The following is a 22,651-nucleotide window of genomic DNA, read 5'->3' on the forward strand; positions in this document are numbered from 1 at the left end:
TTGAAACCCAGTTCTGTTTAGTTTACAGTAGCTCTTTCTCATTTTTATAAAACTCCAAGTGCTTTTCTTAGGAACTCTAAAGAGAAGTCTCAAGAGGCTGTGTCCGGACCACCCGGCAGACACACCTTTGTAAATCAGGAAACTTGCAAATGTTTTCAAGTACAAAGACATGAGTCCAAATAAAAGTATCCAAGAAGTTTTGCTGGCACTCATTGCCTCGGAGAGACTATCTCTATGCAAGATCACATGGTCCTTTTAAACACCCAGAAATAGGGGCGCCTGGGTGGCTCGGTCGGTTAAGCGTCCGACTTCGGCTCAGGTCATGATCTCGCGGTTCATGAGTTTGAGCCCCGCGTCGGGCTCTGTGCTGACCGCTCAGAGCCTGGAGCCTCTTTCAGATTCTGTGTCTCCCTCTCTCTGACCCTCCCCTGTTCATGCTCTGTCTCTCTCTGTCTCAAAAATAAATAAACGTTAAAAAAAAAAAAAAAAAACACCCAGAAATAAAATTCACCTGTGCCTTTCACGTGCTCTCACCTACCTTCCTGTCCTTGGGATTCTAGAAATAGAAACACAATGTTTATGTGAGAAACTTGCCAGGGACTGACTGACTTTCTTGAGAAGTAAAGCTCGACATTCAAAGGAATTCAGTCATTAGCCAGACTTTAAAATGGCGTTTACTGCTAACTGTGACACAACTTAGGTTTAAGACTTCAGATTCATTTGAGTCCACTTGGAATTTCCTGTACTTCTGGATTTCAAGCAGCCAGCATCCATATGCCAAAACACCTAATTCTTATGCTGGACACACTCAGCTTTTTGGCTTTTAAACAGGTAATAACCAGCCAGTGCTCCATTTCAATTAAAATGATATAATTCTAAGTGAGAAAGAAGAAAATTTCAAATTCAGGTAAACACCTGAAACAGACATAAACTTCTTCCAAAATAACAGATATGGAAGTAAAACCATTTAACCATGGCACATAACTTTGGACTATCTGATCAAGGTTTATTTCTTCCCCCATGAAAACTGCATACACACACACAGACCCAAAACTTTGTCTTGGTTCCCTGGCCTCATCAGTCTCCTTGTGATGCAACCCTTGAATGTATTTAACAGACATGAGAAAATGCTGTGAGTTGTATGTAAAAGAAAGGTAATTTGTTGTGTGGCTGTATGAATGTAACAGCCAATGAAACTTAACTGATAAAACAAACATAATTGAAGACCACCCAAAAAGCTGCAACTATCTGGTTTCTTCAGTTACTGATAACTTCACAAAGGACTGCTTACCCAGAACCACACAAGGGCTTGCTGGAGTGTTTCTGAACCCTCTGAATGCTCCTTCTATGGAGCCCCCTCCTTCCTAAATATTTGCACAGTCCCTTGAGCTTTACCTTCTTAATCGGGAAAATAATGGTCATAATGCAATCTGTGCAGGGTGGATATAAGAATCAAATGAAAAATATCTCTGACATGTCTAGCAAAACGCCTGGCAAACAGTAAGTCTGCAAACTTTTCAGGTAATTTTTTTTATAACAAAGTCTTGATGATATTTGTTAATTTAAGGTACATTTTGAAAAAGGCATTTTCCACATTTAAATACAACCATGGGGAAAGTGTGGTACAATGACAATAATATATACTTTTGATATGTCCTAACCAAATGCACTAAATCTCACTCCTTGGTACTCAGTAGATCCTCAATATTATTTAGCAATAAAGTCTTTTTGCTCTAACCTTTCTGAATCTTTCTCCTTCAAAAAATAGGAAATTTATTTTTTGGCTACCTAAAAAAGCAAGTCAGCAACGTTGCGAAATACTTTCAAATTATAAAGGAATGATACAAATATTCAACTATGTTTCCACCATTAGGACACGGGGATGGAAAGATCTATTTCAAATGAACTGTTCACTGATAAAGACGCAACATTCTTAAACATTAAAAATTATTTTAAAAAATAGGATAAAAATAAACCCAGGGGTGTTGAATGTGGATTCACAATAGATGATCTTACAACTTTAAGTAATTTTGAAAAATGAATTTTCCAAGAACCAACAGCAAGTGGGAACCAGTGTGAGGGCTCCTCGCTTTGGCAATGGTACCGTGTGCCGAGTGTGAGTTGTGGCGCCATATGGCAGCTTCCTTCCTCAGGATAAAGCTTGCAGGATGAGGATGACCCCAACAATCTGGCTGACTTTACAATGCAGCCTTGCCCAACGCCTATGCTCACGTGTTGCCTCTTGGGCACATAGTCTAATAATGCCATCACATAAGTTTGAAGAGCTCTGAAGAAACAAATCTCTCTAATTGGAATAGACAAATGTTAACACCATCACCCTCTCTACCTGCCTTGGAAAACTTAACAAAAAACCCACTAGACAAATACTTAAGAACTCTGAGCGCCCATCATGTCAACACATTGAATTACACCACACACACACAGCGCAAGGGAGGCATTCCATGAGTGTCTCTTAATTCACTCATGAACTACAGTATGTCACAATGGGAGTCCCAAACTAATTTAGATGTCAGCCATTCCTCAGCGACCACCAACAGAGGGAGAGCATAAGTTCTCACACTGGTGAAATATATCTTAAGGTCATACAGTGCACAGTTTTGCAAAAAAAACAAAAAAACAAACAAAAAAACCCAAAAAAACCCTTGGTATCAATGTGGCACTTTCATTAGCAATAATCCCATCTGATTTCCTGGCCCAACCTCCACATCAGATCTTGCAGGGAGGTCACGCGAGCACATGTGCCCAATCATCCCAGCTTGGGTTTCCATCCAAGTCCCTTCGCCATTTACCCTTCTTCTGGATTCTGGGCTGAAGTACTAATGAACGACTACTAGTGACAACTTAAGTTTTCTGGGTTTTGTTTCTCCAGCAATTCTTATGAGTAGGAATGGACAAAGTTTTACTGACCAAGTGTCAGTATGAGGTTAAAGCAAAAAATACAGCCAAAACTCAGAAGAGACAGTATCTACTTTTTTTTTTTTTAACATTTATTTGTTTTTGAGAGAGAGAGAGAGAGAGAGAGAGAGAGAGAGTGAGTTTGAGTGGGGGAGGAGCAGAGAGAGAGAGAGAGATGGACACCGAATCCGAAGCAGGGTCCAGGTTCTGAGCTGTCAGCACAGAGCCCCACGGGAGGCTCAGACTCATAGATCGGGAGATCATGACTTGAGCCAAATTGGAAGCTCAACTGACTGAGCCACCCAGGTACCCAGAGACAGTATCTACTTCTTATTTTTACAACTAGACAACACTAGGATGGGGAGGGGCTCAGGAGGAGGAGGAGGAGGAGGAGGAGGAGGAGGAGGAGGAGGGAGGAGGAGGAGGAGGAGGAGGAGGGAGGAGGAGGAGGAGGAGGAGGAAGGAGGAGGAGAAGGAGGAAGAAGAATAAAGTGAGGGAGGGAGAGGGGGGAGGAGGAGGAGGGGAGGAGGAGGGGGAGGACGGAGAGGAGGAGGGAGGAGGTAGAAGAAGAAGGGAGGGAGGGAGGGAAAGAGAGGGAGGGAGAGAGAGAGGGAGGGAGGGAGCGGGAGGAGCAGGAGGGAGAGGAGAGGGAGGAGGAGGAGGAAGAGGAAGAAGAAGAAGGGAGGGAGGGAGGGAGGGAGGGAAGGAGGGGGAGGAGGAGGAGGGGGAGGAGGAAGGAGGAGGAAGAAGAAGAAGAAGGGAGGGAGGGAGGGAGAGAGAGGGAGGGGAAGGAGAAGGGGGGAGGAGGAGGGAGGAGGAGGAGGAGGGAGGAGGAGGAAGAAGAAGAAGAAGGGAGGGAGGGAGGGAGAGAGAGGGAGGGGGAGGAGGAGGAGGGAGAGGAGGAGGAGGGAGGAGGAGGAAGGAGGAGGAAGAAGAAGAAGAAGAAGGGAGGGAGGGAGGGAGAGAGAGGGAGAGGGAGGAGGAGGAGGGGGGAGGAGGGGGGAGGAGGAGGAGGAGGGAGGAGGAAGATGAGGGAGGAGGAGGAAGGAGGACGAAGAAGAAGAAGGGAGGGAGGGAGGGAGGGGGGGGGGAGGAGGAGGAGGGAGAGGAGGAGGAGGGAGGGGGAGGAGGAAGAAGGGGAGGAGGAGAAGAAGGGGAGGAGGAGGAAGAAGGATTAAGGAATTTAGAGGAAGCAAAGTAGAGTGGAATTTCTGACTCTAATAATGTATCATAGAGATTTATATTTCACTTATACCAACATCTTTACTATCTTGGATATCACATTTGATCATCAAATTACCAACAGTCTCCTACAATACAGTGTAATAAATTCACAGTCAGAACTTCAGTATGTCTCAAACTGTGACGGGATAGATGAATCCATAGGCACCGCATAATACAAGCTATCAACTGAAAATAGATGAACAGATGAATGCAAATACCTCCAAGCAAGAAGTATCCAGAAAAGGTATTCCTGAAAGTGACAGCCATGCTTTCGATGGCAGAAAGCCACTGGTACAAAGTTGTGCATACATAATTAAACAGGAAGATCTGCTGCTTGTTTTTGTTTTCAAGTGCAAAGTTCTATTTTATCAGAACATTTTAACAATGTAGAGTGCATGGAATTATCATAGTAAAAACAAAATACTGTGGTCGTTTATAGAAATTAGTAAGAATAACACATTTATAAAGTATTCTGACAGTTATCTTGTTAAACTTGACATTTTAGGGATTATACCCAAGAAATGAAAATAAAGCCAACTTCTAGTGCACCTTGACCTTCTCTATTTAGATTAGTTTCAATGAAAGCCTAAGAACTGTTTTGGTACTCAATGCTATAAAACTGACCAAGACCTCGAAACATTAGATATAATCCATCATGCAATTATTATGCTTCTTGTTTCCAGCTATCACACCAAGTTATTTTTCCCCCTACCTCAGCCTTCAAACCAATTTTGTGTCATTCTTCATGGAAATGTGTTTGCAACAAAGATACACATACAAACAACAGTCAGCTGTACTGCTAACATCTGTTTTACAAAGAAAAACATGGATATGTGTATGGCATCACATATTTGCTATTCTTTCTTGCCAGATACAAAATTCTCCCCTTTCTGGATGCTACTTAGCAGATGCAAGGCACCATTTGTTGTTAAACTTAGTAATTTCAATTATTTTCTCAAACCCTGACTTTGGGAAGAAGTACTTATTAATCAGCATTTCTCCTGTCTTCGACAAAGATGCATTCACCTAGAAACCAGAAAGATTGACCTCAAAGTTATCAAAGAATCTACTGACTAAATGCAAAAGGAAACATTTTCACAAGACAGAGTTCTATTTTTATGATAAAGAAAATTTCATTAGAGCATCACCATTAGCTGGGTGGCTAGGACACAGAGAGGCTCACTCCACTTGACAAAGATCCTGTTTGAGGCAGAGGTGTGGAGGCTTTGTTTAGGTTGTACAGATAGGGACATTGGACGTTTTACCCATGTTGGAAAAAAGAGCACATAATGAAATGTCGATAGCCAGAACCCTTGAGGAAATCATCTGAACATATATCTCACCTAAGAAAGTATCACTTCAGTACCAAAGCTCTGTGATTCTACATGACACAGGTCATGGTAACACGGCAGGAATCTTTTCCTCAAATAATGTCTTATCTGTAACCTTGAACTTAACTGTCCTGGAAAAGAGAAAACAGAGCCCTTCTGGTCAAATAAGAGACTGGAGGAAGAAGGGAGGAATGTCTTCCTCTCTGCCTGGGGGTACCAAGGGATGCTCCCTACTCATCTGCCATCAGGGTTTGCCTAGAGTTCCGAACATGTCCAGCCAGCTCCCCGCAGAACTTTTCTGGTAAAAAGCAGCCAAGGTGAGAAGCTTTTCTCTGTCAATTTTCTTCTCAAGGATATGGAAATTGTTCATTGGGATTACTCTCTTTTCTCTTCATATTTCTGGGGAGACAAATAACTAAATTTCAAATTCGCAGGAAAAATGTCTTAAAAGTCAAGAATCTAGCAAAAAAGAACAGCAGTGCTGACACTCAAGAGGGGAGAACTATAATATGTAACTTAACACAGGAGTAATATATTCTGGGATCGTCAGAGAAGTGGTCAGGCACATCTGATCTTATCAGAAATAATTAGCACATTTGTTTTCTCCGGACCTAGTCTCCAATCAATTCTATTGATGATATCCTTTGGAAATGTATTTCATTTCATACTAAAACACAGAGGTCAAACACTTAAATTTTTACACCTGGCTAAAAATCTCTAGCATGCTGACTAAACTTTCCAGTTGGTCAGAAGTCAGAGGCAGAGCTCTACAGCCTTCACCTTCAAATACCCTCTAACCAGCCTTGCTTTCTCACACAAGCAGCATGGACAAAGCCGGGTGGGCAGTCAGCACCAAAAGTCGGATGTGTTACCCCACCATTCAGGGGACATCAGCAGGACGATGCTCTGACCTCACAGCCAAGTCTCACTTAAGTAGCAAAAAAGGTGCAGAAAGTTACGACAAGGTCTAATTGCAACTGAAACAGAATTCATAAAGGCAGGGCTTTGTGAAGCAAAGCCGATTGCTTTCACGGGTACTATCTGGGGGAGTAACAGCAGTAAGTTATGACCACGAGTCTCAGCAAAGGTGTGCAACTTGGGATCAGGTCGCTATCTTCTGTGACCTCCGTACAGTATAGTCAATTTATGTGATTTATTACAGCCTTGCCTTCTAGACGGGGAATGACAACCACGGAGGGGCACTCAAATGCTGAGTGTGATAAATGTAAAAATAACATGGCTGGGGGAACCTTGAAAGCAAAGACAAGTTAGAAGCTTTTTGCTTCTTCTGTTTAGAAAGAGTTTTGATCAAAATTTAAAATCGGTCTTACCAAATGTATGCTTTATGTTTTATATGTGGAACCAGCTGGCACCTGGGACTCACAGTCAGGGTCCGCAATGGGGGTGGTAAGGGGTGTGTAGATGGGGGATAGAGGTGGGTACAAACTCGGACCCCTAAGTGACCTCGAAAGTGAGGAGATTCCAATGTTTGTTCTATTCAAACTAACACGGTCACTAGTTTGTAAACTAGATTCTAGTTTGTCCCTCGGATCTCACTAGTCTAAATATTCTACGTGACCGTGACTTTATAATTAAAGAATCTCAAAATGCGGTTTCAAGAAATAGCCCCGCGGCACGGTTTACTTATGTAAGAAAGGAATACATTTTCATTCCTCTATCCCTACATCTCCACCTCCACCATTTCTTGGTGTACCAAGAAGTGGGGACCATGGCTGGATGGGGCTGTGTGTTCAGGAATGGAATGCCAGTGTCTGAAGATCCTAACGCAGAAGGAGCCAGTGTAGTCTTTCAACAGCATGGCACCCCCAAGGACCACGTGACACCCATTTTGCACACCCTTCACCTGTTCGCAAGGGAGTTGTCTCCGAAGGTCAAACAGGGCTTGACTGCGTTGTGGGCAAGTGTAATGTGACACTCTCGTTGGCAATTTTAGCCCCCACGCAAAGGGAAGCAGATGAAAGCAGGGGAGAGGGAACAAAATCTGTGCTTGAAGACACTTGCTGCTTTTGACACATGTTCTCATCACTTTGCTTAAGTGGCTGACAGTACCCACTATCAGCTTAACACACTTCCCCACTAGCAGAACTACCTATCCCAAGCCCTGGAGTATTAAATAACAGCTTTGGAGACATGGCATGCAACGGTCACGGCCAAGGCTGCAAGGTTCCTCAGACGTGAATGGTGTGAAAGAACAAAGAAACTGTGATTTCTAAAAACAGGATGGGCTGTCACCGCCTTGTGTGCCTGTGTAGAACACACAAAGCACATGGCTCCTTTCAAGTCACCTGGGATGTGTAACAGCTAGATGATGAACCTCGGAAGCAAGCCTTTATCCACTTACTGAGAACCTACTGCACTGTTCTAGATGCTTGGGATAATGGAGGGACAACCAACACCCTCGCCCTCATGGAGCCTACAGTCTACCAGAGGGAACAGATGATAAAATATCAACATGGTAAGTAAATGCTTTGTGAAAGCAGAGGGGCATGTCGCCACGTGAAGTAGGGAGAGCAGAGCCAGCCTCCGTGCGATTTGAGCCAAGAGCTGACAGTAGGTCACCCAAGAGCTGCCCAAGCGGAGGGAAGGAAGCAGAGTCCTGAGGTAGGAGGAGGAAGGCCAGGGTATCAGAAGGCATGCTCTCCCTCTCAAATCTAGATGCCGATTTTCATCACTACTTTCTGGCACAAAACAGGGATGCAATTCATGGTGAATGAATGACTCGAAGGCCAATCAACACAACAATGTCCAATTCACACATTTAATTCAATCCACGGGTTGGGCTTCCTCAGACACTGTACGCAAAATGTACTGGTGAAAGGTTTATCAGATTTTCAAAAGAATTTCAAAAGCTAACCTTCACACCTTTATTTCCAGGAACATTCACGGAAAGTGGAAAAGTGGGTTCTATTATGTAAGAAGGAATCCCTCACACAAAGTCTACTTTTGGCCGAAGCTCAATGACAACTTTCTTTTAAGAAGAGACAGGGCACCTGGGTGGCTCAGTCAGGTAGGCATCCGACTCTTGATCTCGACTCAGGTCATGGGATCAAGCACTGACTGGACAGCACAGAACTCTCTTGGGATTCTCTCTGTCTGTCCCTTCTTCACTTGCATGCACAAGCTCGTTCACACTCTCCCTCTCAAAATAAACTTTAAAAAAATTTTTTAAAGGGTGCCAGGGTGGCTCAGTCAGTAAGCATCCAACTTCAGCTAAGGTCATCATCTCAGGGTTTGTGGGTTCAAGCCCCACATTGGGTTCTATGCTGACAGCTCAGAGCTTGGAGTCTGCTTCAGGTTCTGTGACTCCCTCTCTCTCTGCTCCTCTCCTGCTTGCACTCTCTCTCTCTCTCTCACCCCCAAAAAAGAAAAAGAAATAAAAATAAAAATAAACATTAAAAAAATAAAAAGAGAGTACGTTGCAAGAGCAGGAGACAAGAACCACACAATTAGTAGGCAGGCAGGCGTGAGCACCTTCTATCTATCCCATTCCCATTACGGGGTGTGCCAACTCCCCACGGCACACTATCTCAACTGGAGGCCTGCATTTGATCCTTAGACCTCAGGGGTGACCTTCAAAATAAAATAAAGACAGTCCAACACGAAAAACAGGTTAAATCAAATTAGGAGAGGGGAATAAAAGGAAAAAAGGGCTAAAGAATTCAATGACAGCAAGAAAAGAACTATCCTCTCTGTCCCACAATCTGTCACTGCAGAGCCTTCCAAGTAAACATGCACGTGGGCAAAAAGAAAGTGGAATCCCATAGCTGTCCTCACAACTACTTTCCTTGTCAATGTGACATGCAATTACTAGGAGCTACTGAATTCTCACTTCATAGCAGTCATATGTAAATGAGACTAGAAGGTTACATTTCTGGAAAATCTACAGTTTAGTACCAAAGCCCCCTCACAATCTCCCATTTCAACTGCCTATTCAATCTTTCAGTTACTCCTAATGACTCATTTCTATTTAGGCCAGCTCTTTCTAATATCTGAATGCATGATGTCATGGTTTCTTTCTTAAATTCTGCTAAAAATTTCATTTAGTCCACTTTTCATGTAGTAAAAAGAAAAAAGGAAAAAGCTGTTAAAAATCTCCATTGTCACCGCATCAGATGAGAAAGCAAGCATTATAAAATAGGTTCAGACTTAAAAAGAGAAAATCACTTTGCTTATAATGAAAAGTTATACCTAATGGCAGTTTTCAAATGCAATTTTGCTTAGAAATTATTTTTACAAAATCTTGTGTCATTAATCTCAACATGGTATCCCTTTTTCCACTTTTTAAATTATCTTCTCTGGTAATCCAACACAGATACTTGTAGGATTCTGTAATCTTTTGTATTCTGGGACAAATTAAGTAATTTTTCCTTTTGAATTTTTTTTAACTCAAAAAATAAACAAATTAAAAATATGTAGTTTGGTGGGGGGGGGGGAACCCAATTGCATGTATACTTTCTATCTGCTAAATGAAACACAATGGTTGACAAAACCATATATACATATGCAGAGTCAATGTTTTATGTTTTTGTTGCACAAAAAATTAACTTTTGCTTTGGAACTGTATAGTAGAAGACATTATCTGGACATGATTTATAAAGTACGGTATAACGTTCATCAAACAAGTATCCCTGTTGGGTCGGGCAGGGGAGGAAAGAGCACATCCCTTCAGGTATCTCTAGGCAGTTACCCTTGACTTTTAAAAATATTCCCTATCCTATTGCTACCCAATGCTAAAAAGCAGCTATTTATCCTTGCATTCTGCTCCTTTATTCTTGTTACCTCATTCATATGTTCTAGAATAAGCCAACGTTCAAGAAGGCATGATTGTATCAGAATCCCTTCCAGAAAGACACTGTAATGCCACAGGCAGTTTTACTCAACATGCAACCACGGCAAATGGGCCCACCTGTTTTAAACATACCTTGCCAAACCTTTCTCAGTCTGAGAAAAAAAAAAAAAATTATGTGGGGGGAAAAAAAAAAAGAAAGAACAAAAAGCTTGAAATTTACCGATGAAGAAATGAGTACTTAACAAAGGTGATAACAGCAAAACGGAGCAAAGGGCTGGTCTTTGTGTGAAAACGAACAGAAGAAAAATCTTAAAACGACCAGCTGTGCACAAAGCTAGAATGTGGACCATCTCCAGTATCAAGGAGTGGTTTTTGAATCAAGGTGGTTTCCATTTAAGAAAAGTATTCAGTAAGTTTTTTCTTCTCATGAGGGCCAAGCACCGTAGAGGCATTAATGCTACAAATGACATTGCCAATGAAAGAAGGGAACTCCCTCTACATCTAGACTGAGTACAGGATTAGGTTTCAGCTGCAGCCACAGTGTTTCTGGAGAGGAAACCCAGAGGTAGATACCAGGTTATAAAAACAATGGTTTCTTCTCTGCTGAGTTCTGGGGTCACTTTATTACTTTCTACACTTCTCCATATCAATCAAATTAACGTTACATCTACTGACGTTAGACTTACCCTCTTCTTTCCTTAAAGGATTATTTATATGTATTACGAGCAATTAAAGAATAAGGATGCAAGAGATGTTTAATTCAATGGCAACTATAAAAACAGGGTTTCAAGACACTGAGCAAGTTCTCATACACCATCTCCGTCTTTTGACAACTCCCTACCCCACAAACACAAATTTCCAGTCTTGTAATGGTTGACCCAGTTTTTATGTACCATATATTAATTGAGGTAAGGCTGTCAAAGTAAGTTTCTGCTCAGAGCACACTACGGTCCGACGCAAATCGTAGGCTTTTCTTTAAAAAAAAAAAGGGGGGGGGAGGGGGAGCGGGGGTGCACCACGAAGCAATCGCTCATTAACACTGACCTTGTTGTTGCTCACTGTCTGCTTCAGCTTTTGAAGAACCTGGTGCAACAGGAAGGGGTCGAGGTGGTCGGGGCTTTGGTGTGGGAGGCGAGATTTTTTTCCTTCCAATATATTCAACGTAAGTTCCTGGAAAGTCCCCTCTTTCCCCCGTGGTTTCATTATAACCATTTAACCAGCCAATTTCTTCAGGCCTGGCTTCCTGTCCGTCACTGAATCCAAGAGCTACTAAAGACCCTTTATTCACAGTCAATACATCGCCCAAGTGCAAGTCAATATCTTCTTCTCGTTCCTTTTTGTAATCATACAGCGCCCGGTACTGGTAGCCCTCGGCACTCATGGTTGCAAACCTGTCACCATGCAACAGACGTCTCGTTACACACTGCAGTCTGATTTTACGTTTCTATGGAAAGCGAATTCAGAGAGTATGTTAAGATTCCTAATATGTGTCCAGCAGAGGACAAAGGACAACTCTCCAAAGGTTTAAGAGGAGAGGTGACTGGATGTCCGGCTGTCCATCTGTCCTCCATCAATGGTGTGACTGAAGACAGAGTGCCACTTCCTCTGCGGCCCGCAGTCCTCCCACTGGCTTCCTTTTCAGCAACTCGTCAACACTTGGCCTCCAGGCTGACTCTCACAGCGAGGCCCAATCCTTTCTGACATTCTTGTCACACTGTCCATCTGGCGTCTGATTTTACTGTTGCACTCCACACGCGAGCTTCACCTAGCAAAGGAAAAACAAGGCTTATGAATGAACATCACACTTCGCCATCTGTGTGAATTTGAATTTCTACTTCCATTCAACAAGTATTTAATCAATTTGGCATACATGCACAGGCCGGTGTGCTATTGCTCAACATGATACATACAACAAAGATTAGTAAGAACACCAGGCAGGGATGGGAGGTGTGCTGGCATGTGGCAGCGTCTCAGAGATAAGAAGGGTAAACAAGGAACCATAACACTAGGTCAGTACCCTAAGACAGGCAGAGACTAATGGTATTGGGTTCGATGAGGGAGGGACCACATCTAACTGCAGGGATCTGAAGACAGAATGGAATGTGGAGCATGATCTTAGGTACAGATGTGACTAAGCAAATGTCATATTCTGGGAAGAGCTAGAACAGGCAGTCCAATCCATCTGAAGCCAAAGAGGGAACACTGGATCTGGATTAGGAAGATAGGTAGGGGTTATATGACATGATGCATGCCTGCACTGAGTTTGTGAGTCATGTGGTCCAATTTAGGGCACCACCGAAAATGCGTGGAGAGAGGGGAGCAGCAAGGTCAGAGATGCACTTAAAGAATCTCAATCTAGTAACAGCGACTAGGACAGATCGGCATAGGGATAGAAGAGGTGAGGAAAGGTGTCAACTGTGTTCTGCAGTGGTCTGGGCAAAAGGGTCCTGAGGGCATGAACCAAGGTGGCAGCAGAAGGTATGGAAAGGAGAAGAATGAAATAACAGACGCTGCTGAAGAAGCCTGAGTGGATGCGGCGATGCTCAAATGTGGGTCAGGACAGCAGCAAAACTCAGCCTGAACCTGAGTTCGTTAAAAGAATTTAGCCACGGGTATCAGGCAAAGGGAAGCCAAGAGGACTGACAGGCTTACAGATGCAAGGACGGTGGGAGGCAGGGGAAAACCTGGTCTGGGACTCTAAGGGAACACGCTACAGATCTGGTGATCAGCTGCAAATAAGGCAAGACTGAACTCAGTGGAATGGAGGAACTCACAAGGAAAAATATTAAAGGTTAAAAAATGATCCAAGGATCAAACACTGGGGTTTGCTGAACACACCTGAAAAAGCAAAGTCACGCTTTGGACACAAACCCTATGTGCGGGAAATAATAAATTAGAGGGTTTTGGTGGGAAAAGCGAATCCCTGAGACCAAATCCCACAGGGGCCTCCAGCAGGGAGGAAAGTGAGGCAAAGCCAGGTAACCTGGGCTCTGCCCATCACCGCATCATCACTGGCTTTTGGGAAAGCAGACCCCAGTCTAGAGGTATTGAAGATACTAACTAGAATTTGAGGAGTTAAGGAACTGGAGAGAAAGCAGAGATGGTTGTGGGAGATCACCCTGGAAGGACAGCCCCAGTGTCGGGGAAAACGAGCAGTTGCAAGCTTTCCTCTTTTTTTTTAACATAGTGGAGGCAGAGGGATTCCAGACTCTCGAGAGGGAAAGTCAGCAAGGGGCCTGCCTGCCAATAGAACAGGGTGTCCATGTACATGCTTTGCACCCTAGTTGTTTCTCAATGCTATCTTTATTACAAAGAGTAAAAGCAACCTAAAGGTTTCAGTTAAGCTGGCCAAGTCACAAAGCCATCAGCGACAGCCACAGAATATCAGTGTTCTATATCAAAGACAGCTTGATACGTTTTAACGAGTGGGGCCACTTTAGATGTTTAGTATTAAAGGAACTCATCGGCGTATGCATCTTAAGAAGTAAGATCTAATCGCAGACAGTAATGTTGGCATTCAGAAGCATAAAGCATTCAACTTTACACGGTTATAGAGCCTCTTAGCCATAGTACAATAACACTCTTAGGAGAGTTAAAATTAAAAGAACTAAAAAACAAACACTGGAAACCTTTGCAGAGTAAGAATATTAATTTGAGATAGATATTCTACTTTGTGTTTCAGTCATCGGATTAAGAAAAAATTAAAGCAACCAGCAGGGTGTAGGAGAAAAATAAACTATATTATGTTTGAAGACAACCTCTCCTTTTGATAGATCCAGGATCAAATTAAATATTCACTGCAGAAATTCACACAAAAATGTAGAACTAGCAAATTTCGTTTTTAGTACTAATGTACTCTGTACAAATGAGACACAAAACTCTAAAGAACATGAAAATTTACATATCCCTAAATGCCTGGAAACTAGGCAACATGCCTAAGAATAATTTAATTCCTCCAAATCTGCCTTGAAATTTTTGTTAGCTTTTCCTGGCAATGTAGGTCTTTATGGAAAAAAAAAAAACAAAAAAACATCTTCAACTAGTAGGTTGGAGAGATCTTCCCACCAGCTGCTGCCTATGGCTTCCTCTATTTCAACAACCCAGTGGGCCAGTTTGGTGAGATTCTTCACAGAATGGCGAGTATTTTATGCTCCCTCTCTTCCTCCCTTTCTCTCTCCCTCCCACCCTGTCTCTCTTAATCACTCTCTCCCCCACACAGCCCTCAGCAGCCACCAGGCCCCCCATCACAGCACACCTCTGTAGAGGGAGGCCTCTACAGCGTTGAGGCCTGTTGGAGGCCTCCAAAAGCGGAGGCCACACTAAGAGGCTCCATGTGTGGTCAAGGTTTTACAAACCTGAAAATTATACTAATGTTGGCCTGAGGCTAAATCTGTGCAAAGAGGAAAAAAACCCTGAGGAACTTGATGATCTCAAGAAGGCCAGACCTGAGAGTTAGCAATTCCCACCCAGGTGCCAGAGACCCATATATCTCTACAAATTCCCGTCCCTCAATGTTTGTAAGGAGAACCTGACTTTCCCTGTTAGAAGAATCCTGTGCAGAATTCTGGGCTCTCATTGGATTTTAAAAAAAGCAAAAAAACAAAAAAACAAAAACAACAAAAAGCCACATCTTCTATGATGCTAAGATTATAAGAACACACCATTCCTGTCTTCTGGGACTCAACAATGCCAAGGCCATGAAGATCAATCAAAACAATTCAAGGTTGGCCAAGATTCAGTGCCAACAAAGTGGTTGGAGAGCAACCTTGTAAGAGAAGAGGGAGAGCTGACTAGTCATGTGGGTGGGGACTGGATAGTGTCCTGTCCCTATCCTGTCTTGGCCAGGGAGAAGAGGCAGGCTCTTCTACCCTGCTGCACAATACACAATTTCTCCCGATGGCCATCCCATTTCAATGACGGTCACTGTCATATTGATCATCATGGGCATCATCTAACACTACTGGAAGCTGTATGTATACTAATCTATCCAATCTTTTTCCTCTTCCTCCTTATCTAATACTTACTGGGAGCTCTGTGTGTATTAACTCATTCAATCAGAATCATCTAACGCTTAATGGGATCTATACACGGCCCAGCATGTTGGGTCAATACTCAGCATAACTCTGAGGCAGCACTATCAATATTCTCATTTTGCAGAGGAGGAAACTGAGATAACAAAGAATTTAGTACCTTGGCCATGGTAACACTGATCAACTGATGGGAGGAATCACAAGTCACCTTCAAGTATTTTAGCTCCAGGTCTGACACTTTTAACACCACGAAAACCTACTGCCCAAATTCAACTTGCTTTGATGACAAAAGACAGCCCTGATGGGTCCATGGGGTCAATGATGCAGATTCCTTGCCTGCATACTCTGGCCCCCCAGATTAACCTTGAATGTCTGCTTTCTATTTACTCTCTGTGACAGTGGCCCTACTGATAGTGTCTGTGGCTCTTTCACAAACACACCTGCCAAAAAAAGCCACTACAACCTGGCAGCAGTCCCATCAAGTTCAGGACCCAGTATCTTAGACAATGCAAATTTTCTTCCAAAGAGACTTCAGTAAAATGCATCCTTGCCAAAGAAGTCTATAAACTATGAATAAAAGAATACTGGGCACATCACTTCTGGAAGGCTGCCCACTTCTGGAATCCTGCCCACTTCTGCTCTAAGAGCTTCAACTACTGCCACCTGTACCCCTCTTGGCATCTATGTCCCCTACCGCTGTCCCAGGCCCCTGACTACACAATTTCTAACAACTCAGGTCCTCCTGAGGGGGGATATGGGAAACATTAAACCATAGTCACAAGAGCTATCATATCTTGACAACTGGCAAGTTTTTTGTTTTTCGTTTTTCCCTTACCCTCAAATTCTCCCCAGGACTGCAGAAAACTCAGCAGCCTGAGGCATCGGCATTGCCTGTGTAACATAACCCTCCTAAGATCAATTTGGAGCCCAAACTACCCAGATTGACCGGATACATGTTGCCGAGATTCACAAGATTATGGCTCTAATCTCCTTGGCTATGTTCACCTGTCCAATGAACTATTACCACCTAGCTCCAACATAATTGTTAACATAGTAAAGGTTTTATATGTGAAAAATATCTACCATCCATAAATTAATGTTTTCAAATAAGTAATGCAGTTTTCTAATCTAGGCTCTAAGCTACTGTACATGTAAATTACTGTAAAAGGTATAAAGAAATCCCATCAACAAATAACAAACTTACTCACATAACATCACATGTAATAGTTCAAAATTTCTTTAACAGTAATTATTGTGCTCCAGTATTTCAATCTTTTCAAAGATTGCCTGTCACACCATTTATCAGAAGTATATTTTCTCTCTTTGCTAAGATACTGATCTATTCTTATTCTGTGCCTCAAAATAAAGTTGTGTCTGATGTCTGACAATCAGCAATCCATGACTTCTTAATGTTCAAATGCCTCAATGTAAATTTTCAATTTAACACTCTATCCTGCAGGCATTCTGGCAGAGAACCAAACAAAATTCTTTGCAAAGTGCTCTGACTTTGTGTTGACTTACTCCCCTTTTACAAAGGACAAGGATTTACCAAACTTAATGGGAGGAAGGAATATAAGATATTTTAAATCACTTGAAATAAATCAAGAATATACTCTAATCATACAATTCTATCCTGTGGTTGAATTAGCAGTTTGGCACTGGGTCCCAGCACGCATTGGATCTTCGACTCAGATGCAAAGGCCATGGAGGGTTCATGGACCCCGACCCCCACTTCCCTACATTCCATTTCTCTGTCCTCCCGGTGCTAGGTCTGAGTCTAGGGCAAGCTCCCAACCTAAATTAAGAAATTATTTAAAAAGCTTTCCACCTTTCAAGTATAGTGTTCTGGAAATCATAAAAATCAAAGTCAGAGCAAAGTTAAATTGAACCTAAATCAATAGTCATCAAACACCCCCATTCATTTTCAAACCAACCAGAACGTGCTGATGGTTGCAACCCTCGGGGCTTAGTCCCTACTGTGGGCAAGCAGGGTGTTTAGATGAAGACTCCTGCCTGCAAGCCCGTGTGGCACCCCAAGAGCAGTGAGGCTAGGAGGGGTACAGGACAGTACAGGGGTACTAGGTGAAATAACCAGGAGGCAGGACTCTGCAGAAAACAAAGTGAGGACACAGAGCCGGAGCACCTGAGGAGGGGCAGAGAACAGAGACCCAGGTCCAGCTGGAGTCATCACCAGGAGGCTGGCAGAAAGATGCCGATGCTCCTCCAGCAGCTTCTGAGGGGCCTCAGAAACATATGCCATCACCCGGGAAAGGCCAAGGGGGTGACTATTCTGGTTCTCTGCCTCATCACGGTGAACAGGTACTGAGGAAAAGGCCATGGAACGAAGAGGACTAAGGAAGATGATCTGAACTGGCTCCTCTTGTGAAAATGCAGCGCTATTTTGCAAAAGTCTTAGCAAGAAGATTAGTATAAGCACTGAGCTTCAGACGCGGGCAGCTGTCCCCATCACTGTCTGGATTTTTAACCTTGGGCAAGTTACTCAGATCTCTCCATGGCACAATTTTATCATCTATGAGGCAGATACAATAAGCAAACCTGCACCTTACAGGGTTACTAGGACGATTAAATGAAATTACATCTATAAAGTGCTAAGCTCTGTTCTGGATAATTAGAGCTTAATACAATTAACACCAACGTAGTGTTTACTATGGATCAGGCACAGCTCTTAAGAGTTTCGTATATATCAACTCATTTAACCCTTACAACTTCCTAGATACAATTTGTATCCCCATTTTACTGATGAGAAAACAAGCACAGAAAACTTAGATAATTTGCCTGACGTTACATAGCTAGTGAACTGCGGCTATGTTATCATTGATATCATTATTATTATGGCTACTAGTATTCAACATCCCTTACTTCCAATTATACACTTCCTACCTGAAACAGGAAAATTTGCTAGGAATTTGTGTGTGTGTGTGTGTGTGTGTGTGTGTTGCCTCTAAATGCTTGCAAACCCTTGTAAATGCATCCTGAAGTTAGCCAAAATAAAAGTCTGCTGTCTCCTTAACTTCTTTTCAGACAGACACATAAAGGCAGCAGGTGGACTTTGCCCACCTAGTTCTCTCCCCGCCTGAGGGAGAGGGTGGCTCTGGAGAGACCAGGGAGGGGCCAAGACTTCTCCAACAGGATATGGTGATCTAGCTGCCCTCAAAGAGAAAAGATGACAGGCACTAACACAGTCCTCCAGGGACTAAAGGGAGCTTCGTCCTTAGGTTGCAGCCCTCGCTCCTCCCAGGGTCTGGACCACCGGTGTCCAGCTAGGGAGGGGAGGGGCAAGGCATGCCTGCCCAGGGACCTCGCTTTATTAACCCACTCTGCACAGTGCTGGGGTCTTCTCACACTTTGCCCAAACTCCTTTGATTTCAGTACTTTCTGGGGTGATCCTTAACCTGAAAACTATTTTCACTACAGGTGCCTGTGGGTATGTATTTTATTTACTTTAAGGAGGACAATGCTGGGAAGATAAAATCTCCAAAGATGTTTTTATAGCAGGATTTTTTTCTTCAGCAAAAGCTATGCAAAGCTCATTGTACCCTTTCAAAAAAAAAAACAAAAAAAACCCAACATAAGCCAAACAGACAAGTTTATGAGTAATTATGTAGTCTATTTTTCAGCTCATTTGGCATAATGTACATGAAATGGCCTTTAATTGCCATTCTTTTAGGCAAGTAATTCCAATAAGAGTGTTGGCAGAAGCATAACAAGAAATCACATTAGGATATAGGTGGAAGAGACAGAGAAAAAAAGCAATAAATAATACCGATATTTTAAAAATTACTTACAACCTAAGTCTTTTATTAATAGTTGTTACACAATTTATATTGTGCCTTCTAAGGCAAAAAGCTAAATTGATAAGCCATTCCCTCCACTGATAAGCAACCTCATTTTCTAAGAGCTTTACTAAGAGGCTCCATTCTCTTGCCTTCTCTGGCAAATCCCTGTGTCCTCCAAAACAGGGAGATCTGTGGGGAGCCTATTTAAAATGTATAACGTACAGAAAAAAACACTTCTCATTTTCTGCTGCATGGTGTATGCCCCACAGGTGAGAGAATTAAAAGCAAAACTCTAAATGCAACCATTATCTCAGCTTTCTATGATCTAACCTAACCATTAAATCACTTTCTTTGAATCTGCTCCTTCACCATCGCTTTATGCAATAAAATGCATTTTGAAAATCACAAAATGCAAACACAATAAAAGGTGAACTGAAACTGTTCCTGTTTTAATGAGCATATGGACAATCTTTCAGAGTGGATGCCTTTTTAGAACCTGATCCCTGAACTATCTAAGAAAAAAAGGAGATTTTGACCAACACACTAATTTAAAAATCACACGGCATTCACGGAAGAATTTAATTAAAGGTATGGTCACACGTTTAACAACACAAGATTTGGGTAGGTAGGTGGTGTATCTTTGCATTGAAGATACAAAACCCTTCAGAAATCAGCTGAGATACAATTGGCATTTCCAGAAGATAAACGCATACTACCAGAATCACTACCAACAACCAAAATATGTGGTAACTGTAACTTATTGTACCACTTCATTCCTCCAAACCAACTTTATGCTGTGCGGATTTCCTGATCTTAATAAATTAAACAAAAAATAGCTAAGAAAAGACAATATAATTAACCAATGGGAAGGGAAGTGCTTTTTCACACTATCAGCATCATACGTGAGAAAAGACACAGTGATAACATCATTTTACAAAAGCAGATAAAACAGCAGATAGACAGTGTGCACCAGAGTTCTGTTATGCAACTGACAAGAACAGGTCCCAAAACAAGATGGAAGTTAGAAAGCAAATGCACATAGCACTTTGAAAGCCAGTCTGAGATACACAGAACTTCCTTCCAATCATAAAAACCCGTACATTGTTATGGAAAAGTATGACTATCTACTACCTGCCTACAACTAGCATACAAAAGCTGAAGAGGCCAGCAGTGACATAACCCAACAATTCTGTAAGGCAGGTAGGTCTCCTCCACTGACGTTTCCAGTTTAAACCTTGATTCTGAACCAAACACACCTTCTAGAACTTTACAGGGAGCCCCCCCCCCCCCAAAAAAAAGAATTACTCTTAAGGTATTTTCTTTGTAACAACCAAAAAACACTTGCTTCCCAAAGTTTAAGCAACTTTTGTTTCTAAGAAGCTATCCTCTGAGTTTTAACTGTTAATTTCAAGAAAGGTGAAATGTATTAAGGAACTGTGGGGGGGGGGGGTATTTTTCTTTTTTAAGATTAATATTTGCGGCCTTCTGTGCAGAATTCCCCAAATTCCCAATTATTTGCACCCTGAAGATCCTTTATTCTGAGAGCATACCTCAGAAATAAACATGTCTACTCCGATCTTTTCTAGCTTACCTACCCATCTTTAAAGTGGAAAACGCAACCCAAGCTAATGAAACATTAAAATGCAATTCCAGATAAATGCCTAGGTCAATAAGCTTGGTGAAAGTCCCGCCTAACAACTAAAACTTGAACCTCCTTACGCTGAAATGACAATCTTAGGCTGCACTCAAAACCCGGAACTGTTTTATCCAGTCGTACTTCGCACTGAATGACAAAGAGAAAAAGAACAGAACAGGAAAAGAAAAAAAAGAAAAAAACCAACCCCGTACCGCTTCCAAAGTCAACCCCCGCTCCCCCCCCAAATAAAAAGTAAACTCATACTCAGACACCAACAGTGCTGCAGCTCCACCAGGGATTAACGGTGGAAGGGAGACCTTTTCCATGTTAACAGCACTCAGAAAGCCTAAGAATTTCCCCAAATCCAGTTCACACACATTCTGCATTCAACATGTAACAGCCATTCCACTCACACCCTTCTAGTTCATGCTCCAATTCAGGTTACCAAAGTATGTATCGGTACTGGAGTGCCTGGCCTGAGCTTCCCAGTTCTCTTTGTCTTGCGATCTGCGGGGCAGTTTCTGCTCTTGGGAAGTGAGTGTTAGAGCAGCGGTTGCCAGATAATTCCCCCACGATATTTTAGCTCGGGCTTGCCACACTCTCTTGCTCTCCCTAGCCGGCTCCATATTGCTGGGCAGGTCCCTCCACTCTCGCTCCGCGCTACAAAAAGCTGGATTTCCGGGCTGTTGGAGGACCCGGTTAAATATGCCTCCAACAACCTGTCCAGGCCCGGCCGGCACTAAACGCCGTTAGGGCCCCAGCGACCAGCCGCCCCGAGGCGCACTTCCCCCACCCCGGAAGAGGAGGAAGACAAACTTCGGAGGGCGGGGGCTCGGGGCGAGCTCCGGGGACCACCGCCGCCCCACCCGCTCGGGGGAAGGGCCCGAGCAGCTACCCTGGCTGCAGCCGAAGGACGCGGGGGAAGGCTTCGCTCCTTCCCGCTAACTCAAAGGCAACGGTTTGGGCGCTCTGTGAAGGACCCCGGAAAACTGCAAGGCGACAGCAAGGACCCTCAGAAGTGTGCGGTAACGGAGGGGTGGAGACCAGCCCGAGATCGCCTGCAACTCAGGGGACGAATGCGCCCGGCGGCGTGCAGCTAGAGCCAGCTCGGAAGAGGACCGGGGAAACGGGAGCTCTGAGGCGGCCGGGAGCACGCAAAACGCTGGCCATGAGCCGGAGATGCCGGCGGCCAGCCCGCTCTCCCCCGGCTCTGCTCTGCAGGAGAAGCGGCTGCTGGTGACAGGAAGAGAACGGCGGCAGCCGCGCGCGCACGCACTGCCTCCCCCTCCCGGGCACGCACACCCGGACCCGCTGCCGCCGCCTACCTCCCCTGCCGGCCGGCTTCCTTCCTCTGCGGGGCCCAGGCTGCAGCGGCGGCCTCCGACGCGCCTCCGACTCGGCCTCGACCCGCCCGCCGTTCCCGATTCGAGCGCGGCGCCTCCAACCCGCTAGCCCGCAGCCCTCGTCGCGGACGCCGCTTCCTCCAACTCCGCTCCAGCTGCTCGCGACTCCTCTCCGTCAGCCAGCAGCTCCAGCGCCCGGCGCCGGCCCCGCCTCCGGCCCGGCCCAGCGCGCCCCGCCCCCGAGCCCGCGCCAACCAGCGCGCACGTCTCCGCCCCTCTCCGCTGGCGCCGCGCCCTCGGCCGCCGCCACTCACCGTGCCGGCCCTGGAGCTGGGCGGCCGGAGGGGCGGAGCTCCGGCTCTGCGGACCCTTCCTGCCGCCGGGCCGGCCTTCCGCCCCCGGCCGCGGGGATGCCCCGGGCGTCCGGGCCCCGCGCTAGCTCCGCGGTGGAGCGCTCTGGGTCTGCGCCAGGCCGCGGCACAGCCAGCTGCCGGTGTCTCCGGGACCAGAGGCGGTGGGGCCGGGAGAGGTGGGGGATGATTTCAGACGTAACAGGCTGCGTC

At 44.3% G+C, this 22,651-nt stretch overlaps 1 protein-coding gene across 1 annotated transcript in view; it reads right to left on the bottom strand.

The window, feature by feature from the left end:
* The window catches only part of PIK3R1 (phosphoinositide-3-kinase regulatory subunit 1), an 86,706-nt gene extending 64,497 nt beyond the window's left edge, over positions 1-22,209 (bottom strand). Inside the window, exons 1-2 of the mRNA XM_058730646.1 lie at positions 22,071-22,209; positions 11,327-12,047 (exon numbers count right to left, since the gene is read on the bottom strand). Of these exons, the coding sequence (XP_058586629.1) occupies positions 11,327-11,663 (337 nt within the window). The 5' untranslated portion in view covers positions 11,664-12,047; positions 22,071-22,209. The remainder of the gene's footprint in view (positions 1-11,326; positions 12,048-22,070) is intronic.
* Between the last annotated feature and the right edge of the window lie 442 nt (positions 22,210-22,651).

This window comes from Neofelis nebulosa, chromosome 1, assembly GCF_028018385.1.
Source record: "Neofelis nebulosa isolate mNeoNeb1 chromosome 1, mNeoNeb1.pri, whole genome shotgun sequence".
NCBI lineage: Eukaryota > Metazoa > Chordata > Mammalia > Carnivora > Felidae > Neofelis > Neofelis nebulosa.